Raw genomic sequence first — 22,307 nt, 5'->3', positions numbered from 1 at the left:
TCTTTCTTTCTTTTTCTTTTAGAAATGAGCTAGTGGCCTGTTTCTACAACAGAAATTTTCTTTGTATTAAAAAAAAAAAAGCACAGTGTCTGTACCCTCTGCTCAATTTCTCTGTGAGCCTAAAACTGCTCTAAAGCAGAAAGTCTGCTCATTTATTTTAGGACAAGATGTGAAAAGCACAGCATGGCTAGCTTGGTCTGAGCAGTCGGGGCTTGGAATCAGGGCTTCATTCAGTTGCAGGCCATGCAGGGCCCAGCGGAGCCGCCCTACACTCACCCCCCCGCCCCGGGCCGTGGGAGCCCGTACAGTAGCACTGTGAGCCTCCAGCAGACTTCACTGTGTTTTCTAGAAACTACTGGAAGGCACTGGAAACTACTTTATGCCCAGTACCTAATAGGGACTGAATAAATCATGGCCGTGAGCAAGCCCTGGGTCTGTTTGCATGTCAACATTGCTAGTCCCTCCAGCAGTTTTTCAGTGTGAATTCCTGCGGGGCCTTGCTCTTGGAAAAGAGGCAGAAACACACATGAGTACACACTGTACCAGAACTCACCCAGAGCACGTCCACACACAAGTCGCTGCCCCCAGATCCCCCCACCTGCCCTATGCCCTCCAAGGGCCTTACCGGTACTGTAGGCGGGGGAGCTGGGGCTCTCGGAGATGGGGGACATGGGCGAGTGCAGGTCTGGGATCTGGTCCATGCTGAGGGCACAGTTGCGGATGGATTCCCGAGGGTGGGCCAGTGATGTGCTGCGGGGCAGACAACTTCATGAGCAGAGGACCCCCCACCTCTGCTTCCATTCTAGAACCGCAGAACTTCAGAGGCAGAAAAGGCTTAGAGGTTACTAAGTCCTGCCTCCCAATGAACAGGTGCAAAAACTAAAGCCCAGAGGAGGAAGGGCTCATGCGGACCACAACCTGCACAGCTGCACTCAGGCCTGGGACCCTTGCCTCCAGCGTGGAAAACTGTCCAGGGAGGGAGGCTAGCAGGCAGGGAGAGAAGCCGAGGAGTCACGCCTGCCAGTCTGGCCCCTCCTTGCCACTCCCGCACTGTGCTTGGATGCCTGGGCACGCATGGCCTGTGGATCCTGGCACCACTACCGCCGCTGGTTCCAAACCACAGGCCAAGTGGCTGCTGTCCGCAGGGTATCCAGCCATCAGTTCTTTGGCTGGCAGCATGCAGCCCAGGCCCAGGGAGATGAGTCCTGTCCAAATGTTAGTGGCACGGAACAGCTGGCCTCTTCGCAAACAGCCAGGGAAGCCATAGAAATTAGGGGCACAGACTTTGGATTCACAGCCCTGGGTTTGTATCTCGGTCTTACCACTCTCTGGCATGTGGTTTCTCCTTTCCAGGCCTATTTCCTCATCTATAAAGGGGGGTATGGACCGAAGCCAACACCCAGGGGGGCCTGGGAGAGCACTGAGCACAGGGTTAGGTGCTCCAGCAGGGGGCTCAGGAATGACTTGCTATTGGGTCTCACCCAGCTCCAGAGGCAACTGCATCTCATCCAAACGTCACTGAGAACATTCTACTCCCCGTGTGGTGGTTTGCGCACAGCAAAACCCTCCACTCTGCTGCCTGCCTTGATGGGGCAGGGTGGGGAGGGGTAGCATGGGTGGCAGTGACCAGGCCCCTGCTCAGAACAGGGCCATACCCAGGGCTCCCCCTGGGCCAGAGAGGGCTATCTGAGTGAGGGCCCTTTATAGGAAGGAGCACGGGGTGCGAGGCAGAGGAGCAGGGGCAGGGTCAAGGGCACACAGCTAGTCGTGGCAGAGCTGGGTTGCCCCTGGGTCCCAGTGCCTGCAAACCCTGCGTGGCTTCACAGTAGCACCCAACCTTCCTCCCACGCCCTACACACTGAGGGCCATCATGTCACCCCCGTTCACTGTGACTGGGCCTCCCATTTCTCACCTGCACTCTCATTACTGATGCCCCCACTTGACAAATGGGGAGACTGAGGCAGGACTAGGGTCCTTGCTTACCTGGTGGGGCAGCCATCGCTGCGAGTGACCTTATCGGCAGTGAGCCCGTCAGTCATGGTGATGCTGCGCCGCTTCATGTGGCTGCCCTTGGGGCCCGAGGGGCTGGCAGGGCCGGCAGCCTTGCCACTGCCCTGGCCCAGGCCATAGCAGGCCTCCAGGTAGCGCAGGGGGAAGGTACGGTTCACGGGGCAGTAGATGATGGCGCCACTCTGCTCCGACACAGCCTTTCGGCTGCCCACGTGGTACCGCACAAGGGCGGGCACATGGTCAAAGCTCTCCTGCTCAAACAGGTACTGGATGTGGGTGTAGCTCTCTCCCGCCTTCACCACCACCTTGTTGATCTTGAAGTGCAAGGCCTGGTTGCGCCAGCGGCACGTGAGCACGTAGTCCCCCAGGCTCGTGAGCGAGTCCCGGATGAGGAAGTCGCCGTTGCGCTGCACCAGCGTCTCTGAGACCTGTAGGATGAAGGGTCAGGCAGCACAGGGTCAGCCTGCAAGAGCACAGTCCGGCCGGGCATGGCCAGGCCTGGGAGAGCCGTGGTCCCAGCTCAGGTGCCACTCACCTCGCGGGGGATGCGGCCGTGGTACCAGGCGTGGCTGCGGAGGTCTGTGCTGCTGAGTTTGAGTTCTTCCTCCAACTCCTTGTGCAGTTTCTCAGGCGACGAATCCAAGATGTACTTCTCCTTGGAAAACTGGGTGGGAAACGGCAAGAATTGGCATCCAATCCACAGCTCCATTTCTCCTTCCCTCCCAGTCCTATACCAGGTGAGTTCTTTCCACCTTGGGACCCCGGGAAGCTTAGGTCCAGGTGCCCACAAGTCCTCATCCAGAAGTCCCTGTCCCGGCAGAAGAAATCCCAATTGAGTCCACCAGATGGTGCCCACTGGTTTTGCAGGCCCTGTACTATGTGCCAGGGGTAAGTAAGTGAGGCAGTAAATAAACCAGGCCCTGTCCTCATGGAAGCTCCTAGTCTAAGAGGGGAGGAAAAGCCACACGAGCGTTTAAGTAGACTGCGGTCAGCACCACAGTGCTGGACAGCGACCAAGAGCCAACGGCTTTTGGAATGAAGACGAAGTCTAGGTGAGGCGGAGTGGTCCAGGAAGGCTTCCTGGACGAAATGACAATAACAAAACACTCGTTGTGCACCAAGGACTGATCTTGAAGTGCGAGGAGGGAGGGGTTCTACAGGTAAATCTGGGAGGTAGGCTGCGGACACCCTGTCAAAGGCACGGATGAAAACAGACGCGGAGATGTTCTGGGGCGATGATTGCACAGCAGCATGGCACACAATGCAGCTGTAAGCAGGGAAGCAGAGCCCCCCAGCCCACCCCCCAGCCACCTGTGGTGTCCTTTAGGAACCCCACAGCTCTTTCCTCCCTGCTATCTCAAGCAATCCTTGCCTGATGGGGAAATTGCAGCCCATCAGGGAAGTTCAAGGTCACTCACTGGAGACAATGCCCAGGACTCCCCCTTCACTTGCCCAAAGTGGGACATTCCTGGTCCCCTGGTCGCTGTGTGTGTGTGTGTGGGGAGACCTGAGGGGAATGGGAGAGGGACCCCTGCTGTCAGGTGCATCCCCACCACAGAGCCCAGCTCCATCCTGGCCATGCATGTGACTTCTCTGGGCCTCGTTTTTCCCTCTGTTAAATGGGTATGATGATAAAACCCTGCCTCACTGAGTTGTGACGATGAAAGGAGACAGTCCTCCTGAGTGCTGTGACTAACCCACAGATATCACTGTGAGGATATGTGACATTGCTTCCTCTCCCTTCCCCCAACTCCAGGCCCCAAAGATGACCACTCCAGGGCAGATGGATCCAGCCCGGAACTGGCCAGATGGCAGGTCAGATGAGGGCAGCAGTCAAGGGCCTGGCTTCATCCCTGGGGGCCGTCTCTCCCCAGGGCCCCCTACTCACCAGGGTTTAAGGGCACTTCCCCACCCTGCCTCCTCATACCTCCCACAGGTCTCTGAGCTTGATTCTGCAGCTCCGCTTTCCACCCCTCTCCTCCCGTACTGCCTCAGTTTACCTTAATCTACACTGCTCCCTGATTCCCAGCTTCAGAGATATATAGAATCTCTGAGCCCATTATTTCAACATGGATTAAGCCCCCACTCTGGGACAGGTCTGGGTGCCAGGGGCTGAGGTCCCAAGGCCATCAGGACAGGTAGTCTCTGCCCTGGGAGGGCCACTGAGAAGCAACTCCAGGTTTTCTGAATGTTCAGAGGTGCAGGGAGAGCGCTGGTGCAGATGACAGTGTCCCTCCTCATCTAGTGAAGGGGGTCCCCAAAGGGGCGATGTTTCCATTGAGGGCTGAAGGACTGGATGAGCCAAGCAAAAGCACCTGGGTGGGGACAGGCAGGCAGGCAGACTGGGCAGGGAACAGCTTCCGGGAAGAGAGGGGCAAAGTCAAGGCCCTGGGGGTAGAGCCAAGGCCCTTGAGGCAGAGTGGTAGGGGCAGATGTGGCAGGGACACGAGGCCACCTCGGGAGCTGGGCTTTGTCCAGAGGCCACAGAAGGCATTTGAGGTGTCCGGGCTGTTCGGTCTGCTATTTTCTGGGCCACGGCAGGGCAGGGTGGGGTGTGGGGATGAGACTTGGAAAAGGGCATTTATTAGGGAGCCATGGATCAAGTGTGGGGGAAGAGGGTGCAGGGGTCAGAGGGGGTCCCAGACAGGTCCTGGGAGGACAATGGGGAACTCTCTGATATGGGCAAGGCTGGGGCAAGAGCAGTAGGTGAGGGACCCGTGAATATTTTGGCTTCGAGGAGGCTGTAAGGCTCTGAGGACAGATGGTGAGGTGGGTGATGTGCACGGGTCGGCGCTGGGGGAGGCGGGGGCGGGAAATGAAGATTCTGCTCATGCCTTGCCCAGGGTGGGAAGTGGGAACTGGGAAGGGCAGGGAGGACCGGGGCGGCAGAGATTTGAGCTCTCTCTGAGCCTGCACTTCTCCATGAGCCGTCTGTCCTTCAGGCCTCCCTCACACCACACCACACCCTGAGGACGGAGGAGGACTCGGGCCTGCTGGGGTGTCTGTCCTCCACAAAGAGCATGCAGTTGAGAATTTGCCCCAAAACCACAGCTGAAGCAAGAGGAACATGGGGCAAAGAATGGGAGGGGGTTGTGCGGTAAAGAGCCTGGCCCAAGACTCTGCCTGCCACTGCGTGACCTTGAGTTCATCACTTTCCCTCTCTGGGCTTGGGTAGCCCCATCTGTAAGTGGGGGTGGAAGACTGGGCTCCACTTTTCCAGCCATAATCCGTGGTCTGGGAGAACCTGGGGGGACCAACTAGGTCCTCCCATACACAGGAAGGTGGGGAACCCTAGGATCCCTGTGCCCTCCTCCTCACCCTCGACCCAGGGGTCCTCAACTCCCAGGAGGGGGAGGGCTGGAGCGCGAATGCAGCATCTGTGCGCTCGGAGCACTGCTATTGGCCAGAGATGATCTCACCGCCTCCCGGTCTGCATGCGCCTGATTGGCTGGTGCAGGGATGCTGCGCTCAGCCGCGGCCGTCATTCAGGCGGGCTCAGAGCGTGTGTGAGCCTAGCGGAGCGCAGAGGTTATGTGCCTGGTGTCCCCCAGGGACCCCAGAGGCAAAAGCACAGAGACCCACGGTCAGGGTCCTAACCCCCTTCCCACCAGCCAGCAAAGTCCTTGTAGTTCCTCCAGTCTCCCAACCCCAAGCAAAGCCATGCACAGAAGATGCTCCGCAGAGAGGCGGGGTCCGGGTCCTCCCCTCCACCTCCTTCCGTTTAACCCTTTCACCGCCACGGGGTCGTCCGGCACTGCCCGGCCAGCTGAGCTGAGAGACCTGTGCCCAGAGTATGCCCCAGCCCACCTAGAGTGGCAGGCGCTCTGGCTCCAGCCCGGGCACCCCCAGCATCCTCTCAGCTTCCCGCCCCTCACGGCATCTTCTGATCCCGGCTCAGCGCCCCGATACAATGGGGAGCCGGGCTGCCCAGGTCAGCAGCCGGGACCAGAGTGCTCTCCGGAGGGTGAGCAGGACCCCATCTCCCGATACTCAGTGCCTCAGCTCAGCTCCCTCCTGCGGCGAAGGCAGGATCCGAATGGCAGCCCCCGCAGTCCTGAGTCCCGGGAGTGGCAGCTGGACCCTCACCCCGAGGGTCAGGCTCCCAGAGGTGAAGCCGGGGCGACCCCGCCCCCTCCCTCAGCCCGCAGCCCCTGACCAGCACGACCCTAAGCAGCGCCGCGGGACTTCGACTCCCGGGGCAGTGAGGCCGAGAGTCCCAGCCTGGAGCGCCTGGCAGGGGCCAAGCCGCCCCCTCACCTGCACCTGCACGAAGGAGCCACGGTAGAAGCAGCAGGCAGCGGCCGATAGGGCACTCCACAGGCTGCAGCGCTCGGTCATGGTGGGGCCGGGTAGCCGGGACCGGGACCGTGCAGGGGGCGGCGGTCGGCGGGGCAGGGGCGCTGGACCGACCGACCGACCGGGCTGGGCACCGGCTGAGCGTGCCTCTCGGCGGCGCGATTACCTCATCGCCTTGTCAGGGGAGGAGCAGGGAGGCGGGGCGGGGAGACCCCACCCTCTAGCCGGCCAGGGGAGGGGAGGGGGCCATTGTTCCTCCCTCCGCCCACCCCTCGCCCCCCACCCCGCAGCCGCTCTGCGCCCCAGCCAGTGCGTCCCGGCTGCCTGGAGTAGGGGGGTGTGAAGCAGGGGACCTGCCGAGGGGCCCATCACGAGGGGTAGCGGGATGGAGTGGGAACCCCTGGGCCGGCGAGGGTAGTCCCTCCTCCCCCGCTGTCTGCACCCCTCACTGACCCGCAGCGGGCAGAGACTTTGAACTAAATCCTATCTAACGCCGGAAAAATCACCGTGCGTGTTTGACCAAATCCTTTGTGGCCTCAGGAAATCTCCCAGAGCCCAGGATTTCTCATCTCCGAGGTGGAACCGGTGATTCTGCGGAGAATTGGGGGAGGTCTGACTGACAGCCTCTGGGGGTGCCGGGGGCCAGGAGGGCTTGTGGTTAGGACACCGCCCTGGCTTCAGGGAGCAGTGCCCCGCCCCCGGCCCCTTCTCTAGGCGCCCAGACGCAGTCACCTACAAGACGTACCTGTGCCGACCGAAACCTAACTCTTGGGAGCACTGGTTGAGCTGATGCATGTGGGTTGCCAGGCATAACTTAAGTGCTCAATCAACGTGCGTGATCATGTTAAGCTTAGTGTCAGAATCTGGGCTTTCTGTCCCAGCCCGGTGGGCTCCATGCAGGGGAAGTCACTGCTTGCTCCGTGTTGGTCAGGCCTGGGGCGCAAATTCATTTCACAGGCTGTGTGACCCCAGGCAGGTGACCTCGGGCCCACCTCTCTGGGCTGTGGGTGTATTTGATCATTTTCTGCACATGGGGCTTGGAGTTTTATGGTCTTGGGACTTTAGAATTCCTGCCTTAGAATAAAAGTATTCACTTCATGGTCCGAGAACCCTGGAGTTCTGGAAGCTGAGAACCTCAGGGCAGGAATGGACTTTTGGAAACTGACAATCCCATCCTCTTCTAAGGCTTAGAGCTAAAACTAACATTCCTCTCACTTCGCCCTTTGAGGGGATTGTTTAATCAGTTTCAGTGAGCAGGCACATTTCTTTTATAATATTTTTATATGCCCCAGGCATGAACCCACTCTGACCAACACAGGCAACAAGCCAGGACGAACCAGGGTCTGTACAACTGGTTTGCCCCTGACCGACAGAAGAGCAACACCACCAGTAGGGCATGTCCTCGCCCATTGCGAGGGTTCTGTTATAATATTTTCAATGACTATTTTTGGCTCCATAAACTAAGGGAAAATACACAGCTAATAATCCTCACAGGGACCTCACTACCATCAGCAATGGGGATCTCACTACCTTGCCAGGCAGCTGAGACTTGTGGGGTGCTGAAATATGCCCCTTCCCCTGCTCTACCAGCTGGCCTTGGCGCTGATTCTCCGCGAGGCCTCTGCCCCGCCTGGTGTGAAGCTCTGGAGGAGAAGCCAGGGCATGAGTCCTGGGAGCAGCTCCTGCTCGGCTTGCCGCGGCCCTGGGCTGCACCCCCTGGGCTGGCCCAGCTTGGACCTTGTCCACACCCTTGCCTCTGCCTGGACCATTTTTCTGCTCATCTCTGCTCATCTTTCTCTGCTTTCCAGCTTTCCGTTTGGGGAGAAGATGCTGGTGAATGTTCCTGGTCAATGGCAATGGTTTGGGTTCAAAGCCTCCTCCTCTAGAAACCTGTCCTTGATCTCCCCCTCCCCCTGCCAGCTCCGGAGCTGAAAGCCATGTCCAATTTCAGGAGCTCCAATGGCTTCTTACATGAGGCTTCTTTTGGTGATGGTGGGGACAGAAATCTGAGAACTTCCTATACTGCCTCAATACTGGTCACTTCCACAGAACTTGACAGGCAGCATCTCAGGTGATCACACGCCCCTGGGGTCAGGAGTCAGGCCTGCTGCTCTGCTCCAGGCCCAGCTCCCCCTGGACTCAGTGGGCACAGACTCGTTGAGCCCCCAGTAACCTTGGGCTGGAGGGGCTGCTATTATCCCATTTCACGTAGGTGAACATCGAGGCTCAGAGAAGTAACACACCCACACACTCAGTCACATGGCAAATAAGCAGCAGACCTGGAACTAACATTAGGATCTGCTGGATTACAAAATACAAGCCAGAACCATTGGTGGATCTGCCTGGGCCCCACACGGACCAGGAGCCCTTTGAACACAGGGCCTGGTACCCTTGCCCACTGCTGCATGTTCTGCACTCAGCAGGGGGCATGGCTCTGGATGGGTGCTCCCGGGGGCGGAAGGCCCGGGGCTCTGCCCATGGTCTTGGTATCAGGAACACTTGCACTGCAATCCAGAGCCTCCTGTAGCTGCTGTGTGGCCATGAGTAAGTCATTGCACTTCTCTGGGCCTCAGGTTTCCCACCCGTAAGTGGTCACAGGAAGCCTTCGCTGCCCAGTGATGAGGAAAGAAGTCAAAGACCTCATTCACAAAAAAAGATCAAAATGGTCTCCCTTCCAGGATGCGCAGCCGGCACAGGGCTCTGCACACAGTAAGCACCTGAGATGTTATGTCCCATCATTGTTGCTGTCATCATTATTTCAAAACCTCATTTTCAACACTCTCAGCTCCCAGGACAAATCAAGCTTGTGGGAAATGTGAGCTGCGTTCATTATCTGTGGCGGGGGAGTGCGTCATCCTTTCCTGCTCCTGCGCAAGCTCGGGGATGCGGTGGGGTTAGCGCACCAGTGGTCTTTGCATCCAGACACCCTTGGAGCGCTGTCTGGCTGGCAAGGGGTGGGGTCTGCTGGTGACAAGCACTGGGGTGTCCTGAGTGTGGGACCAGGAGAGAATGGTGGCAGGCATGGGAAGAAGATGCCGGGAGTGAAACCAGACCCCCAAGTGCTGCCCTGACCCCTCGACCCTCTCCTCCTGGGGGTGGACAGTGAGGTCTGGCTTTTAACCAGGCTCAGAAAATGGTTTCGCCCTTCGTGAAACAGGCTCCGAGCCCTCCGGTGCTCCCCACCCAGATGCTCTTACCTTCACATAGTCCTCGCTGGCCTCCGGCTCTCCGGCAGCCCTGGAAGGAGAGGAGAGAGGTGAGTGTCCCCAGCCCTGGCCGGCTCCCCGGCTGCCAGTCTCTGCCCACCTGCCCAATGCCAGCACCTGGCTCTCAGGGCTCCAGAGGGCTCATCCTGAATGTGACAGGGGACACTGTAGCTGAGAGCCCTTGCTGGAACCTGCTGGCCTGGCCGCTGCTCTGCTCTCTAGCGGCACCCAAGTCACCTCTCTGAGCCTGGGCTTCCTATCTGTTAACAGGAGACCCAACAGCCTCGGCCTCAGAGGGGTGCTGTGAGGAAGCTGAGGGAAGTTCCCGGCTTACCACAAGGCCTGCTTCCTGACCGCTGCCCTGACCCGCTGCAGAACACTCGGGGCTCTCCCGGGACCCTCCCTCAACCCTCCCCGACTCAAGTAGTTGGGGGCCCCAGGATGGGGCTCCGCCTCTTCCCCTCCCGCCCTGCACTCATTCCTACAGTGGAATAACCCACTGATGGTGCCAGTGCTGGTGAGAGTTGGCTGTGGAATGGATCTCCTCTGCCTTTGGGGTGGTCAGGATGGGGTCTGAAGGGGCCAGAGGCCAGGGTGGCTACTTTTTCCAGGTGCTGAACGAGTATCGTCCGTCCTCCTCATGAGGCCCCTGTGAGTCACTTCCCCGGTCCTTGGCCTTTGGTGTCATCCTTTCTCTGATGTCCCTTCAACCCCAGACTCACAAACACAACTTCCTCCTTGGCATCTCATCTTGGATGTCTGATGTCACCTTGAACTTGTCATATCCAAAGCAGGGCTGTCGGGTCCCGCCTGCTCCCCACACCCACTTCCCATGTCCGTTAATGTTCTTGTTGCTTTGTTTGGCCAAGAACCTAAGGTTGCCCGCGCCTCCTCCCTCGCTCTCCACAAGCCGCCCATCAGGAAATCCTGCAGGTCTACCTTCCACGTAGATCCTGACCACTTCTCTCCATACGTCACCTCTGCCCGACCCAGGCCACCCTGTGTGTCCTTCCAGAGCACACAGTGGCCTTCTCACTGGCTCACTCTCACACCCCGGTCAGCTTCCTCTCTGCTACCTCGAGGCACGGAGGCAAAAACCTATGTAGCTCAGGCACACACGCCACTCGCAACCCTCCCATCTCTCGGAGAACAAAATCAAAACCCTTCTCCCCGGCCTGCAGATGGCTGACCATGTCGTTCATCATCCAAACCAGAATGCCTTTTCCCTTCTGAAAGCAGAAAGCCATTATTATGCCAGAAAATTAGGCATAAACCAGGTAATATGTTCCCCGGCCGACAGGGCCCTGGGTGGCCCGGTGGTGCTCAGCCCGCGACCTTGCCAAGCCCCTCAGCACGCCTCCCTCACTCCTTCTGACCCTGCCCTGCCCCAGCCACAGCAGCCTCCTCCTCAGGCTCGTTCCTGCCGTAGGGCCTCTGGGCTGCTGTTCCTGCCACCCCATCAATCCTGACCAGGACCGATCGCCTGACGTTCACCTGTAGACTGTTCATGACCTGGCACCTCCGCTTTGTCTTACTCATTGTTGAGGCCCCAGGCCCCAGCACGGTGCCGGGCACCTAGAAGAAGCTCGAGGAATATTATTGCTCAAAGGAATGCATGCCTACTAAACACTCGACCAGTGTAAATTGCATGATTTTTGTCAATTCTCTCAGGCGGGGCCCTGGTTCTCTGGCTCACACAGGCCTCAGTATTCCCATCCGCAAAATAGGGAAGGAGGTGGAACATTGGGGAACCGCTTCCTCACCTGCAGAAGTGCAATATTTACATTTAAATGTGGCCCTGACCGGGCAGCTTATTGGGACCTCAAGTATGGTCCCAAGACACCAAGCTTGAGGGTTCAATCCCCGGTCAGGGCACATACAAGAATCAACCAGTGAATACCTAAATAAGTGGAACAACAAATTGATGCTTCTCTCTCTCTCCTCTATAAAATCAATTAAAAATTAAATGTAATACATTGAATTAAAAATTTTAAAACAAAACAAAAAGCTGAGAGCAAAACAAAACAGAACTAGCACTTCAGGCGCGTGTTCCTGGGGGAGGACCCCACAGTGGGTGTGCCCCGCTCCTGAGGCCGGGGCCTCCTGCTGAGCAGCCGTGTGACGTGACCGCCTCCCTGCTGTGACGTGTAGAGTCCCTGGGGCTAACCTCCCCTCCTGTGATGACCTCCCTCTAACTGTAGCCCCGCAGGCTGCAACCAGCCACGGCAGGCTTCCGAAGCCCCTCAGGTTCTCTCTGTCCGATAATGACGGGGACCCCTGTCCTGCTCACCCCCTCTGCCCTTCCCGGGTGAGGCATCCCACCCCAGCATTTCCTGCCATTCAAGCCCGGAAATCCTTCCACTGCTGGGAACAGATTGGCCAGGACACTGGGATCACCCCAGCGTTTCCTCCTGCTTCCTGTCCACTTCCCTTCGGGCTGTGGGTGGGAGCAGAGCCAAGGGGAAGGGTGAGCTGCACCAAGGATAGATGGGATGAGGGGGCCAGGGCCAATGGGGGGTGCTCAGGGCAGAGGGAAGCTGAGGACCCGGGTGGCCCTCAGCCCCCATCTCCTGCCCCTGCCCCTCTCCAGCACGCCAGGATTTGCAAGACGTAAGGCGACCTCGTCTGCTTGCACCCCCTGCCACCACTTGCCCAGACTGTGGCCACTGGCCTCCATCTGCTCCCCTCTGTGACTTGATCTCGCCTCAGCAGCCCAAGCAGCCCTATTAAAATAAAAGTCAGGTCACGGGTTTTCTCTGCTCCAACCCACGGGAGTGGCCCCCAGTTTCACTCAGAGTAAGAGCCAAAGTTCTCATAACAGCGTTCACAGTCTCACCACCTCCCCCACCCGGAGTCTGACCGCACTGCTCCGGCCACGCTGGGCTTCTTGCCGGCTTTTGTCCCCACCTCAGGGCCTTTGCACCTTCTGTTCCCGCTGCTGGAATACTTTCCCTCCAGAGGTCCACTGAGCTCCCCCCGCTTCCAGTGAGGCCTTCCCTGCCACCCACCTAAAAGTGCGACCTTCTCAGGGCTCCCGCCACCCTGCCCTGCTCAGTCCTTCCTGGTAGCACTTCGTCTGGCTGACCATGTGTCCTGTCTCAAGTGCTGTCTCTTCTCGCCACGCCCTCAGCTCCTCGAGGGGAGAGACTCGGCTCTGCCTGCAGCAGTGCCAGACACCCCGTAAAGATTTTTTTTGAAAGAATGATGTCACAGCAGCCCCTGTGACCCTAAGGATAAAGTCTAGTCCTCACAGTGGCTCAGTGCCACCTGCTCCCCGCCCTCCCCGGGGTGGCCAGCCATCCCTCCTCTCTCCTCTAACTCGTTCCTGCCCTCTGGCCACCTCACACATCCTCCATCCTCTGAAGAGTGCAGCTCCCTCCAGCCTCAGGGCCTTTGCACATTATGTTTCCCCTGCCTGCAACCTCCCCTTTTCCTTACGGCCAGAGTAATTCCTACTCAGACTTAAGACCTCAGTTTGCTGGGAGATTTCTAGAATATTCTCCCTCCTGTCGTAGTGAGCAAATCAGGATTCAAAGCTTTCATCTCTAAACAGTCAGCTGCACTAATTAATTAACTTATTCCTTATATTATAGACTTAAAAGGCACATCCCCTCTAATATTAGTGGCAAAATCAATAAATAATAGTGACAATTGAGCCAAATCTGTCCTGTTAATCAGCTGCATTAATTATTTAAATAACCAACCCCCTTCATTGCCCATGTTAACTGATTTGTTCTGATAACTGATATCACTTATTACATATATTAGGTTAGTTAATTGGATTAATGAGCAGTAATTAAAGCCCATTATCTTTTATTTCCTCAGTGAATGTTTAAATGTGAGCTTCACCTTCAGAGCCTCCATCCAGGCCCAGAAGAGAGGGTGCGGCTCCCCGCCCCCCACACCTGGGATGCAGGCGGAGAGGCAGCGGGGGGAGGCCGGTGTTCTGCTGCACCCTGGCCCTCCCTCCCCACAGGCGGCTTTGTCCTCTGTGGAGACCTGTTGCCTGTCTTCCCTATCTGTCCCCCAGTTTCTTCCCTTGGGCCTCAGGCTTGGTCATTCGGCCTTGAGTGGAGACTTCGCCAGCCTCTGCCTGCTGCTTCTTGGCCTTGCCCTGAGGTTCAACTTCCTCATCGGTGAGATGGCACCTTTATAACCACCTCCCCAGAGGGGCCAGATAGGATCCTATGAGAAGGAAGGGCGCGAGGTTCCCTGGCCCACGGGACCCCTTTCTCTGCCCAGCCCCTCGTCCTGCCCCTCCTGGGGCGCTGCAGATCCTTTCCTTCCTTCACTCTGACCGTCCCTCGGCCCTGGCAGAGAAGCAACACAGCTCTGTGCTCCTTCGTCCTTAAAGGCCCCGGGCAGAGAAAGATCTGCGGCAGAAAGCCCCGTGTCTCCAGGGACACCCCGCCGTGGGGCCTTTGGGACTTCCTGCCAGGAAGGTTCTTGGCTTTGGTTCCTGGCCTGCTCCACCACCTCTAAGATGGGCCACCGCTGTCACGGAGACACCCCTGCTCCTTCCCCACCCTTCTGTGCCCTCGGTCTTCTGGACAGGAGCTGAGAAAGGGTGTTAGCTCCATGGGAAGAGGGCAGGTCGGGGCCACCCTCCCCAGGGCACAGCGGAGGGCTCCAGGCTCTCGGAGCAGCTCGCCGAGTCTCAAAGGCTGCTGGAGAAGAGCAAAGGAGAGGGCTCGTGTTGGGTGAGGACTGAATGCCTGTGACCTGGAAGCCGTGTCGTAGGGGAGGGAACAGAAGCTGTTCCTGTGACTGGACCCAGGGCACAGCGGCAGGGATGGGTCGGGGTTGGCTTGGCTCTGCTCTGCTCCCTGCTGCAGGTGGCCCCCCCCAGAAAACAGAGACCGCTCCTGGGTGTGGGGGGAGAGCAGCTGGGGAGGGGCGGCACAGAAAAAGTAATATTTCATCCAGGGCAGGAGCCCAGAACCGACGCCAGGAAGAGGAAATGGAGTAAGGATGGACACTGGAGCCGGCCCCGCAGCCGGGAGGGAGGGGCTGTGTGACCCTGCGCAAGTCCCCTGGTTGGGCCTCAGTTTCCTCTTCTCTGATGCGGGGCCGGGGGCAGCAGGACAGGCGGCTCCTGTGTGCTGGTGCTTCCGTGGGTCGAGCCCAGGATCAGCAGTCCACCCGCCACATCTCAGCCAGTCCTCACAGTAACCCTGTCAAGCCAACACTGTTATCGTCTCCAGTTTACAGATGGGGAAACTGAGGCTCAGCGAGGAAAAGGGAATTCGAGGATGTACAGTCCGTGGCTCTCTCAGCTGTGATGCGTCCAGCCCCTGCCCTCCCCAGCCCTCACCCCACTAGGCCCAGCATTCGGCAGGCAAGGCCCCTGAGGGCGTGGGGGGATGTGGCTCCAGCTGGGGGCAGGGTGGTCCATCTTTCCTGAACGACACAGTTCCCACAGCCTGAGGCGTCCGGGGGTCTCGAGGACTGTGAGAAAATCTCCACAGGAAATGAGATCCAGGAGCAGCTGGGCCCCTTCAGAAGACAAGGACCAGCCGCCCGGAGCCTGAGGAGGCTGAACGGGCTGGGCCCACCGCGACCCCCTCCCCCAGTGGGTAATCACTACCAGATGCCCAGCAGCTGACGTCATTCTGCAGGGCCGAGAGGGTCGTGAGACTCTGGGGAGCGCTGGGAATTCTTGGACCAGAATCAACATTCCAGAAGGAAAAGTCAGGGGGGTGCGTTTTGGCCTGTTCTCAATGCCTAGCATCAGAGTTGGGGCAAGGGCAACACAGGGTGCCCCCGGCTCCCCTATGAGGTACCACATTCTTCAGGTCTCAGGGTCCTTTTGAAATGCCCTGGGAGTGGCGAGGGGGGGCCTGGGTCGCTGGGTGGGGGAGATGCTTAACAATGAGTAGAACTGCATTCGCATCCTCCCCCAAAGGAGAGGTCCTCATAAAACCCAAGTCAAAGTGGGCCCTTCCTCTGCCCAAGCCCAGCACTGGCCGCTCGGAGTCACAGCCAGGCCCGCGCTGGGCCGTCCAGGCCTTACTTCACTGAGCCCACTTCCTCCGAGGCCTGCCTCCTGCCACCCCTCTCCCCCCGCACCCCCATCTTGTTCTAGTCCAGCCACTCGGTCACTGCTGCTCCTCACACAGGCCAAGGACCTTCCCACCTGGAAGGTTCGTGTGTGCTGTTCCCTTGGTCTGGCGTGCTTTGCTCTAGGTAGCAAGAAGGACTGCTACCTCATCTTCTTTGTTCAGACATCACTTTCTCGGAGATGTTTTCCTGGCTAGCCTTCCTAAATTGCCACCACCAGCCACTCGCCCCAAGACCAGTTCCCCCACCTGATTTAAACCTTCCTTCGTAGTGCTTTTCTCTCCCGACTGTGTGACTCGTTGTCGGGTTAATCATGTCTTCCCCACACTGGGGCCAGGGCTCCAGGAGAACGGGGTTTTGTCAGCTGTGCTCCCTGCCCAGGACCTGGAACAGTGTCTGAGGAATAGTTACATCACAGCAAACACTAAAGTGATTAAAATTCCAACTCCACTGTGTGACCTCCTGCAAGTTATTAACTTTTAAAAATGTCAATATCTTCATTGGTAAACTGGGCTCCTAATACCTCTGTCCAGGGGGTTATGGGAAGTTACCGGAAATCATAGTAGAAACAGCTTCGAGCTTTTCACTTGCAGGAGGCGAAATGTGGCCTCGTGGTTGAGAGCCTGGGCTTGGGCGTTGGTCAGGTCTGGGATCGAATCTAGGCTCTGAGAGTCTCTCTGTGACCCGAGGAAAGTCCCTTCCCCTCGCTGACCCTCAGGTTCCTCACTGGTAAAATGCAGCAGATAGAGGCTCCCTGCACCCAGGGCCCATGAGGCAGACAGTGCCCACTGGGAGCTCCCTTTAGGGTCTGGGTTCCCCCTCTGGCAGGACCCTGGCCAGATGATTCCTGTACGGGTGTGGGTGGGGGTGGTTGGGAGCCTCTCTCCCTTCTCTGGGTCTCCGCTTCCTCCTCTGTAATGTGAACTGAGAGGGAAGGGTGTCAGGGGTCTCTGGACGGGCTACTTCCCTGCAGAAGGGCCGAGGGTGCTGGGGCGTGGGGGCGGGCTAGGCTGGCGCTCTCCTTCTGGGAGCCGAAGGCCCTTCATTGCTCGTGTCGCCGGCCCCTCCTCCCTCCTTCCTCCTCATCCCCATGATCTCAGCAAGGAACTGGGCACCAGGAAACTCCTGCAGCCTCACCTCTTCCCCTTCCTTCCTTCTGCTCCAGGTGCACCCTGCCTCCCAGGGGGTAGGGGAGGGACAACCAGCTCAGGCTGCTCCCTGAGCAGCTGCTGGAACCACCCCCTTGCAGTTCTCAGATGCCCTCTTCCCCAAGCTCAGAGACCACCCCAGGCCCACCTGGGCTGCTGGGGCAACTGAGGCCTAGAGGGGGGCAGGGCAAGCCTGAGATCACACAAGCGAAGCAGCTCTCCTGATTCTGGGGTACAGGGCTGGGCTTCAGGGGCTCCTGGAGGTGTTCCACAATTCCTGACCTCCTACATGGCTGAAAGACACCATGGGACAACAGGAAGGGCTTCAATCTAACCTGCTAACCCATGCCTCTCGGGACCCCTAGTTACACCAGTTGATTAGAGGATGGCGGGAGCGTCTCTATTCCCACAGCTTTAGGCCACGCTTGATGCCAAAGGCACTGCCAGGACCACCAGGGCTCCTGCCCACAGCAGAGGGAGGCTGGGTCCTGGACTAGGCATTCTCCAGGTTTCTCAGAGGCCCTGGCCCTGCTGGAGCAGACTGGGTTGTGTAGCCAGAAGGGCATGGCATGGGCCAGGGAGATGGAGTTAAATCTTGGGTCTGATCTTTGCTATACTGTTCAAACTGGGCAAGTAAACCTCTCCTTCTTCGTCTGTAAAATGGGAATGATAACTGTGCCTCTCCCCTGGGACCGTCGTGAGGAATAAACGCGCAACTTGGGGGACAGAAGGAGACAGTTACACCCAAATTTCCTGATGTTAAACCAGCACCGGTTTGTCAATTGCCCCAGGAACACGGATTTCCCCCTCAGATCACTATGGTTCCTGCCGGCCCTCCCCAGGCCCAACTCGGTCACTCACCCTCTGGGTCCCAGGGCGGGGCACCTTCGGCCCACTGCAGTCATGGTCCCCGCGATCACCGCCCGCAGCCTGTGGAGCTCCTCAGCCCAAGGACTCCCGCCTTTCTCAGGCCACCTAGCTGCAGAGCCCAGAGCAGGACTCAGGGGGGTGGGGCCTGAGGTGTAAGCCACGCTCCGGGAACGCCCCTCTGCCCTCCGCCCAGCGCAGCTTCACTGGCCGGGAAGGACACGCCCCAGCCAGGACACGCCCCTCCGCCTCCCGTGGTGCTCCGCCTTCCCCCTCATCTGTCAAAGTCTTGGGGTGGGAAAGCCACGCCCCTGACACACCCCTCAGCCCCGAGCCTCTCTGCTCCACCCACAGCTTCTCCCACAGTCCCGGGCGCAGCCCGGAAAAACCACGCCTCTCCACTCCTCGGGTCTGGACCCCTCAAACTCGCACTGTACGTCTCAGACTGAGTTGCCTCGGAACGCCCCTTCCCTACATGCAATCCTTGCTCCACCGTGACCGAATGAGCCCGAATTTAGGAGGTAATGGCAGAGCATCCCAGAAGGTGGGGCAGCCAGGGATGGTGGAATGCATTAGTTTTATTCATGTAAGCATTCCCATTTACTGAGTGTTTGTGGTATGCCTGGCACTGTGCTAAGATTTTACAAGTATATTATTCTTAAATTCTCACCACAACTCTACAAGGTCGGTGCTATCGTTATGCCCACTTATCGGATGAGGAAACTGAGGTTCAGAGAAGGGAACAGACTTGTCTAAGAGCATGCAGTCAGTAAAAGGCAGATTTTGGACTGGATTCACTCTGCAGCTTTGCATAGCGCTGCTCCCCACTGAAGCGGGGGTTCTAGGTTCAGTTACCCCCGTGCACAGAAGCTGTGCTTTTGTGTCTTCGGGCGGAGCCACTCAAGAAAGGTCCCAGAACCAGCCCTAGAGTTACTCTGGCTCGGCTGAGTTTTTTTTTTTTCCTCTTTATTTCAATAAGCACATCTGATTGGTGTTATTTACACAAAGGCTCTCAGGTTGAAAAGGCTCCCTTGGTTGGGGTCGAGGGGTCTCCCAAGGGCATGAAGTCCAAGGCTGCAGGGTACAGGGTGCCCAGCCTGTGGCCCGCGGGCCACATGCGGCCCAGCACAAAATTGTAAATGTACTTAAAATGTATGAGATGTTTTGGTGATTACATGTCACAAGGTATTTAATGCGTGGCCCAGAGATGCCAGAAGGTTGGACTCCCCTGGTAGACGGTGGGGGACACAGCGGGCTGGACAAGTGTGCAGCCACTGGGGGCAAGAGGGTTCAAGACCCAACTCTGCACCTTCGGCTGAGTCGCAGTTCCCCCATCTGTAAAAGTGGGCTAGCCGTAGATTCTTTTACAGTTTTCAGTGAGTATCGCATTTGTTTTTACACCCAGTAAAATGGGTGCTTACTAAGTGGAAGCTATGACCATATTGGAACTATGTGTGCTTTTGCGTGAACTCATCCCACCCTGTAACCCAGTTCAGCGACACGGAGCTTTCTGGAGCAGGCGAAGCAATGCTGTCCAGCAGAACCGAGGGTGGCGACCTCGGTTTGGGGGCCTCGGGCAGGGAGCCAGCGACTGGGTCCGCAGCCCAGCCGGCAGCTGACCCCTCACCGGAGGTTGCCTCGGGCTTGGGAGTCAGGTGGGTCTTACTTCAAATCCTAACTTGTCAGATGTGCCACCCGACTGGGGCAAATGACTTTCCCTCTCGGGTATCTCCTCCCGGTTTTCTTTTTTCTTGAAAAGTGAAGGGCTAAGCACAGTGCCTGGTTTATGGTAGGCACTCGGGGAAGGTGTGAGCCTTCGATTACCCAGATGTATGTGTTAGGGGGTCCACTCCGGGCTCTATTGGCAGGAGACCGGAAATCCCGCCCCTGTGGGTCCCGCCCTCGCCTTCCCCGGGTGGACACCTACCTTTCTGGGGTCACAGTCTCGGGGACTCCCTCCTCTTCTCTGTCTGCCCTGGGGTCCTCGGGTGGTTTCGTGGGGCTCGCCTCCAGTGCTGAAGGGTTGAGTGTCGCTGCTGGGGTGTCCTCCAGGGGGGCCTCGGTCCCCACCACCACCTCCTTGGCTGCCTCCTCATGGGGGGGGTCAGGCAGACCTCGGGGCACCGGGCGGGGTTCAGGGCCCACCTCTTGGGCCTCCGGGGCAGCCTGCCGGTCCCGAGGTTTCTTCATGCTGGGGCGAGGCATGGTGCCCATGTGGCTGTACATGTCACTGGAACGGGCATAAGCTGGGGGACTCTTGGGGACTGTAACCATGTCATCCTGCGTGGCCTCAAAGATGTCAGGCTTTAGATGAAAGCGGGCAGGGTTGGCGGCCGAGGACCGTCTCAGAGTGAAGGACCGAGGGAGGTTGGAGAGACTCCCGAAGCCCTTGAACTTGAAGAACTCTGGCAGAGGGGAAGAGGAGGGAAGGGACTTAATAACAATGCCAGCAGGGATAATAATAATGACAGATACATGCTGTTCAACTCACTGAGAGAGCTCAAGGAGGGTAGGCCTCACTTCCTGTAATTATTGTGTATAACTGGGCAGCTTTGAAGCCACACAGCCTTGGGCTTTTAAATCCCTGCTCTTCCGCATCCTTGCTGTGCAACCTCAGTTAAGTTCCTGGACCCCTCTGAGCCCCACTCAACATCAGTAAGATAAAGATTATAGTACCCACCTCCCGCAGTCAGTGGGAAAAACATGTAAATGATGAGCTTAACCTGGTGCCTGACACACAGAATCAAAAACTAAGGAAGATGTCCTGGCTGGGCGGTGAAAGACAAGTACCATATGACCTCACCTATAAGTGGAACCTAATCAACAAAACAAACAAGCAAGCAAAGTATATCCGGAGACGTTGAAATAAAGAACAAACTGACAGTGACCAGAGGGGAGGAGGGAGGAGGACAATGGGGGAAAGAAGGGGAAGTGTCATCAGAGAACATGTATGAAGGACCCATGGACAGAGCCAAAGAGGGGTAGGACTGAGGGTGGGAGGTGGGGGTGGGTGGGGCGGGGGAAAGTGGTGTCTGGGAAAATAGAGATAACTACACTTGAACAACAATTTAAAAATTTTTTTAATTAAAAAAAAAAGAGAAGATGCCCTGGCTGGTGTGGCTCAGCTGGTCGGGGTGTTGTCCTGTAACCAAAAGGTTGCAAGTTCAATTCCCAGTCAGGGCACACGCCTAAGTTGCAGGTTTGATCCCTGGTCCTGGTGCATATGCGAGGCAACCAATTGATGTTTCTCACTCACATCACTGTTCCTCTCTCTCCCTTTCTCTTTCCCTTCCTCTGTCTCTAAAAGCAATGAAAAGATGTCCTCAGATGAGGATAAAAAAAGAGAAATGAAGATGCTGATGCGCACGACACTGCCTGTGTTTGTCAAACCTGCTGTATGTCTTACCTCACTGGGGTCTCAGCACGACTCAGCGACACAAGTGTAGTCTCTCATTTTCCAGATGAGGAGATTGAGGTTCAAAGATGTAAAACGAACCCCTGAGGTCACAGAGCCAGCAGGTGAAGCTGCGTGTGTGTGCATGTGTGGGTGTGTTGGGGCAGGGGGCGGGTGTTTGAGCACCTGGGGTGGCAGATGAGATGAGAAAAGGGTTGTCAAGAGCCAGAGGGTCCCAGTCCCTGCGGTTCTCTCCTTCCTGTCAGCTGAGCGCTGGGTCTTAACTCAGGCGGCAGGGCAAGGTGATACCATCTCCTCATTTCTGCGGGGATGCGTGTGAGTCCCCTCCTTCCTGTCCCCTCCCTGCAGCCACCACCACCCGACTTCCCTACGCCTCCAGAGAAGCCTTTTCCACTTCCTCAGCGTCCCCTGCCTCCTCAGGTCCTCACAACCACACTGGAATATAGGTAAGGGGCCCCCGTCTGACGAGAGGAGACCGAGGCCCAGAGAGGGGAAGGGACCTGCCGGGGTCATACAGCCAGGCTGAGCCTGGACCAAGGCCCAGGGTGCCAGACAGCTGGGTCAGGGCTCTGGGGCTTTCCTCCCAGCCCTGCTCACCCCTCACTTGCTCTTAATCTCTGCCTCCTGACACACGTCAGAAAATGCTCTGCTCTCAGAAAGCTGTGCCGTGGGGCAGAGACTGTGCTCGCAGCCAGGGGGAGGCCTCCGTTCTCAGCACAGCTTGTTTTGTCTCCCGGGCACCTGAGGCCTGGAGGAAACAGTAGTGGGCCAAGGAGGGAAACTGAGGCCCAGAGTCCAGGGGCTTGAGACTGAGCTGAGCCCTGGTCTACGGCCCCCTATGACCTCAGCCAGGTCTCTGGGCCTCGGTCCTTTCACTGGTGGAATGCAACCGTAATCTTTGCCCCCCCCCACACACATATACATACACGGTGCTGTCAGATCCAACAAACCTGGGGGGCCAGGGAAGCAGAGGTCTGCTGTGACAAGGAGGGGACTGACTTGGGGGAACAGCAATGGGTGGGTGTGGCCCTTTACCAAGTTGCTCTGGGTCCCAGCATCACTGCTGGTAGGGACATGGGACAGTACCCAATGGCGTGCACACGAGAGCGCACACACACACATCCCAGTGACTCCCTGAGACCCCATGAGAAGCAGACCCGGGGCGGAAGGTGTGGTGGGCTTGCTGGCTCCATGAGGTCCAAGACAGCTGAAGACAGGGACGCGCAGACTAGTGGAGAGACTGAGTTGGGCTGGGGACAGACAGAGACGACAAAAGACGGAGACCCAGAGCAGCCAGAGACAGAG

General features: G+C 57.8%; 1 protein-coding gene across 5 annotated transcripts in view; it reads right to left on the bottom strand.

Annotated features, from left to right (window-relative positions):
• Positions 1 to 22,307, bottom strand: part of SH2D3C (SH2 domain containing 3C) — a 28,896-nt gene that overhangs the window by 6,254 nt on the left and 335 nt on the right. For 2 of the 5 annotated variants that reach the window (XM_037156598.2, XM_037156794.2), the window contains exons 2-6: positions 19,515 to 19,992; positions 9,504 to 9,543; positions 2,546 to 2,674; positions 1,984 to 2,438; positions 626 to 750 (exon numbers count right to left, since the gene is read on the bottom strand). In XM_037156598.2, the coding sequence (XP_037012493.2) occupies positions 626 to 750; positions 1,984 to 2,438; positions 2,546 to 2,674; positions 9,504 to 9,543; positions 19,515 to 19,992 (1,227 nt within the window). Of the gene's footprint in view, positions 1 to 625; positions 751 to 1,983; positions 2,439 to 2,545; positions 2,675 to 6,267; positions 6,788 to 9,503; positions 9,544 to 17,581; positions 17,696 to 19,514; positions 19,993 to 20,993; positions 21,168 to 22,307 lie in introns of those variants that run through there. The other 3 variants (XM_053667694.1, XM_037156655.2, XM_037156724.2) reach the window with 3 other exon arrangements.

Source organism: Artibeus jamaicensis, unplaced genomic scaffold (genome assembly GCF_021234435.1).
Source record: "Artibeus jamaicensis isolate MK-2021 breed Jamaican fruit bat unplaced genomic scaffold, CSHL_Jam_final contig_471, whole genome shotgun sequence".
NCBI classification, from domain to species: domain Eukaryota; kingdom Metazoa; phylum Chordata; class Mammalia; order Chiroptera; family Phyllostomidae; genus Artibeus; species Artibeus jamaicensis.
The sequence above is the reverse complement of the archived record's forward strand: the minus strand, read 5'-3'. Positions and strand labels throughout refer to the sequence as shown.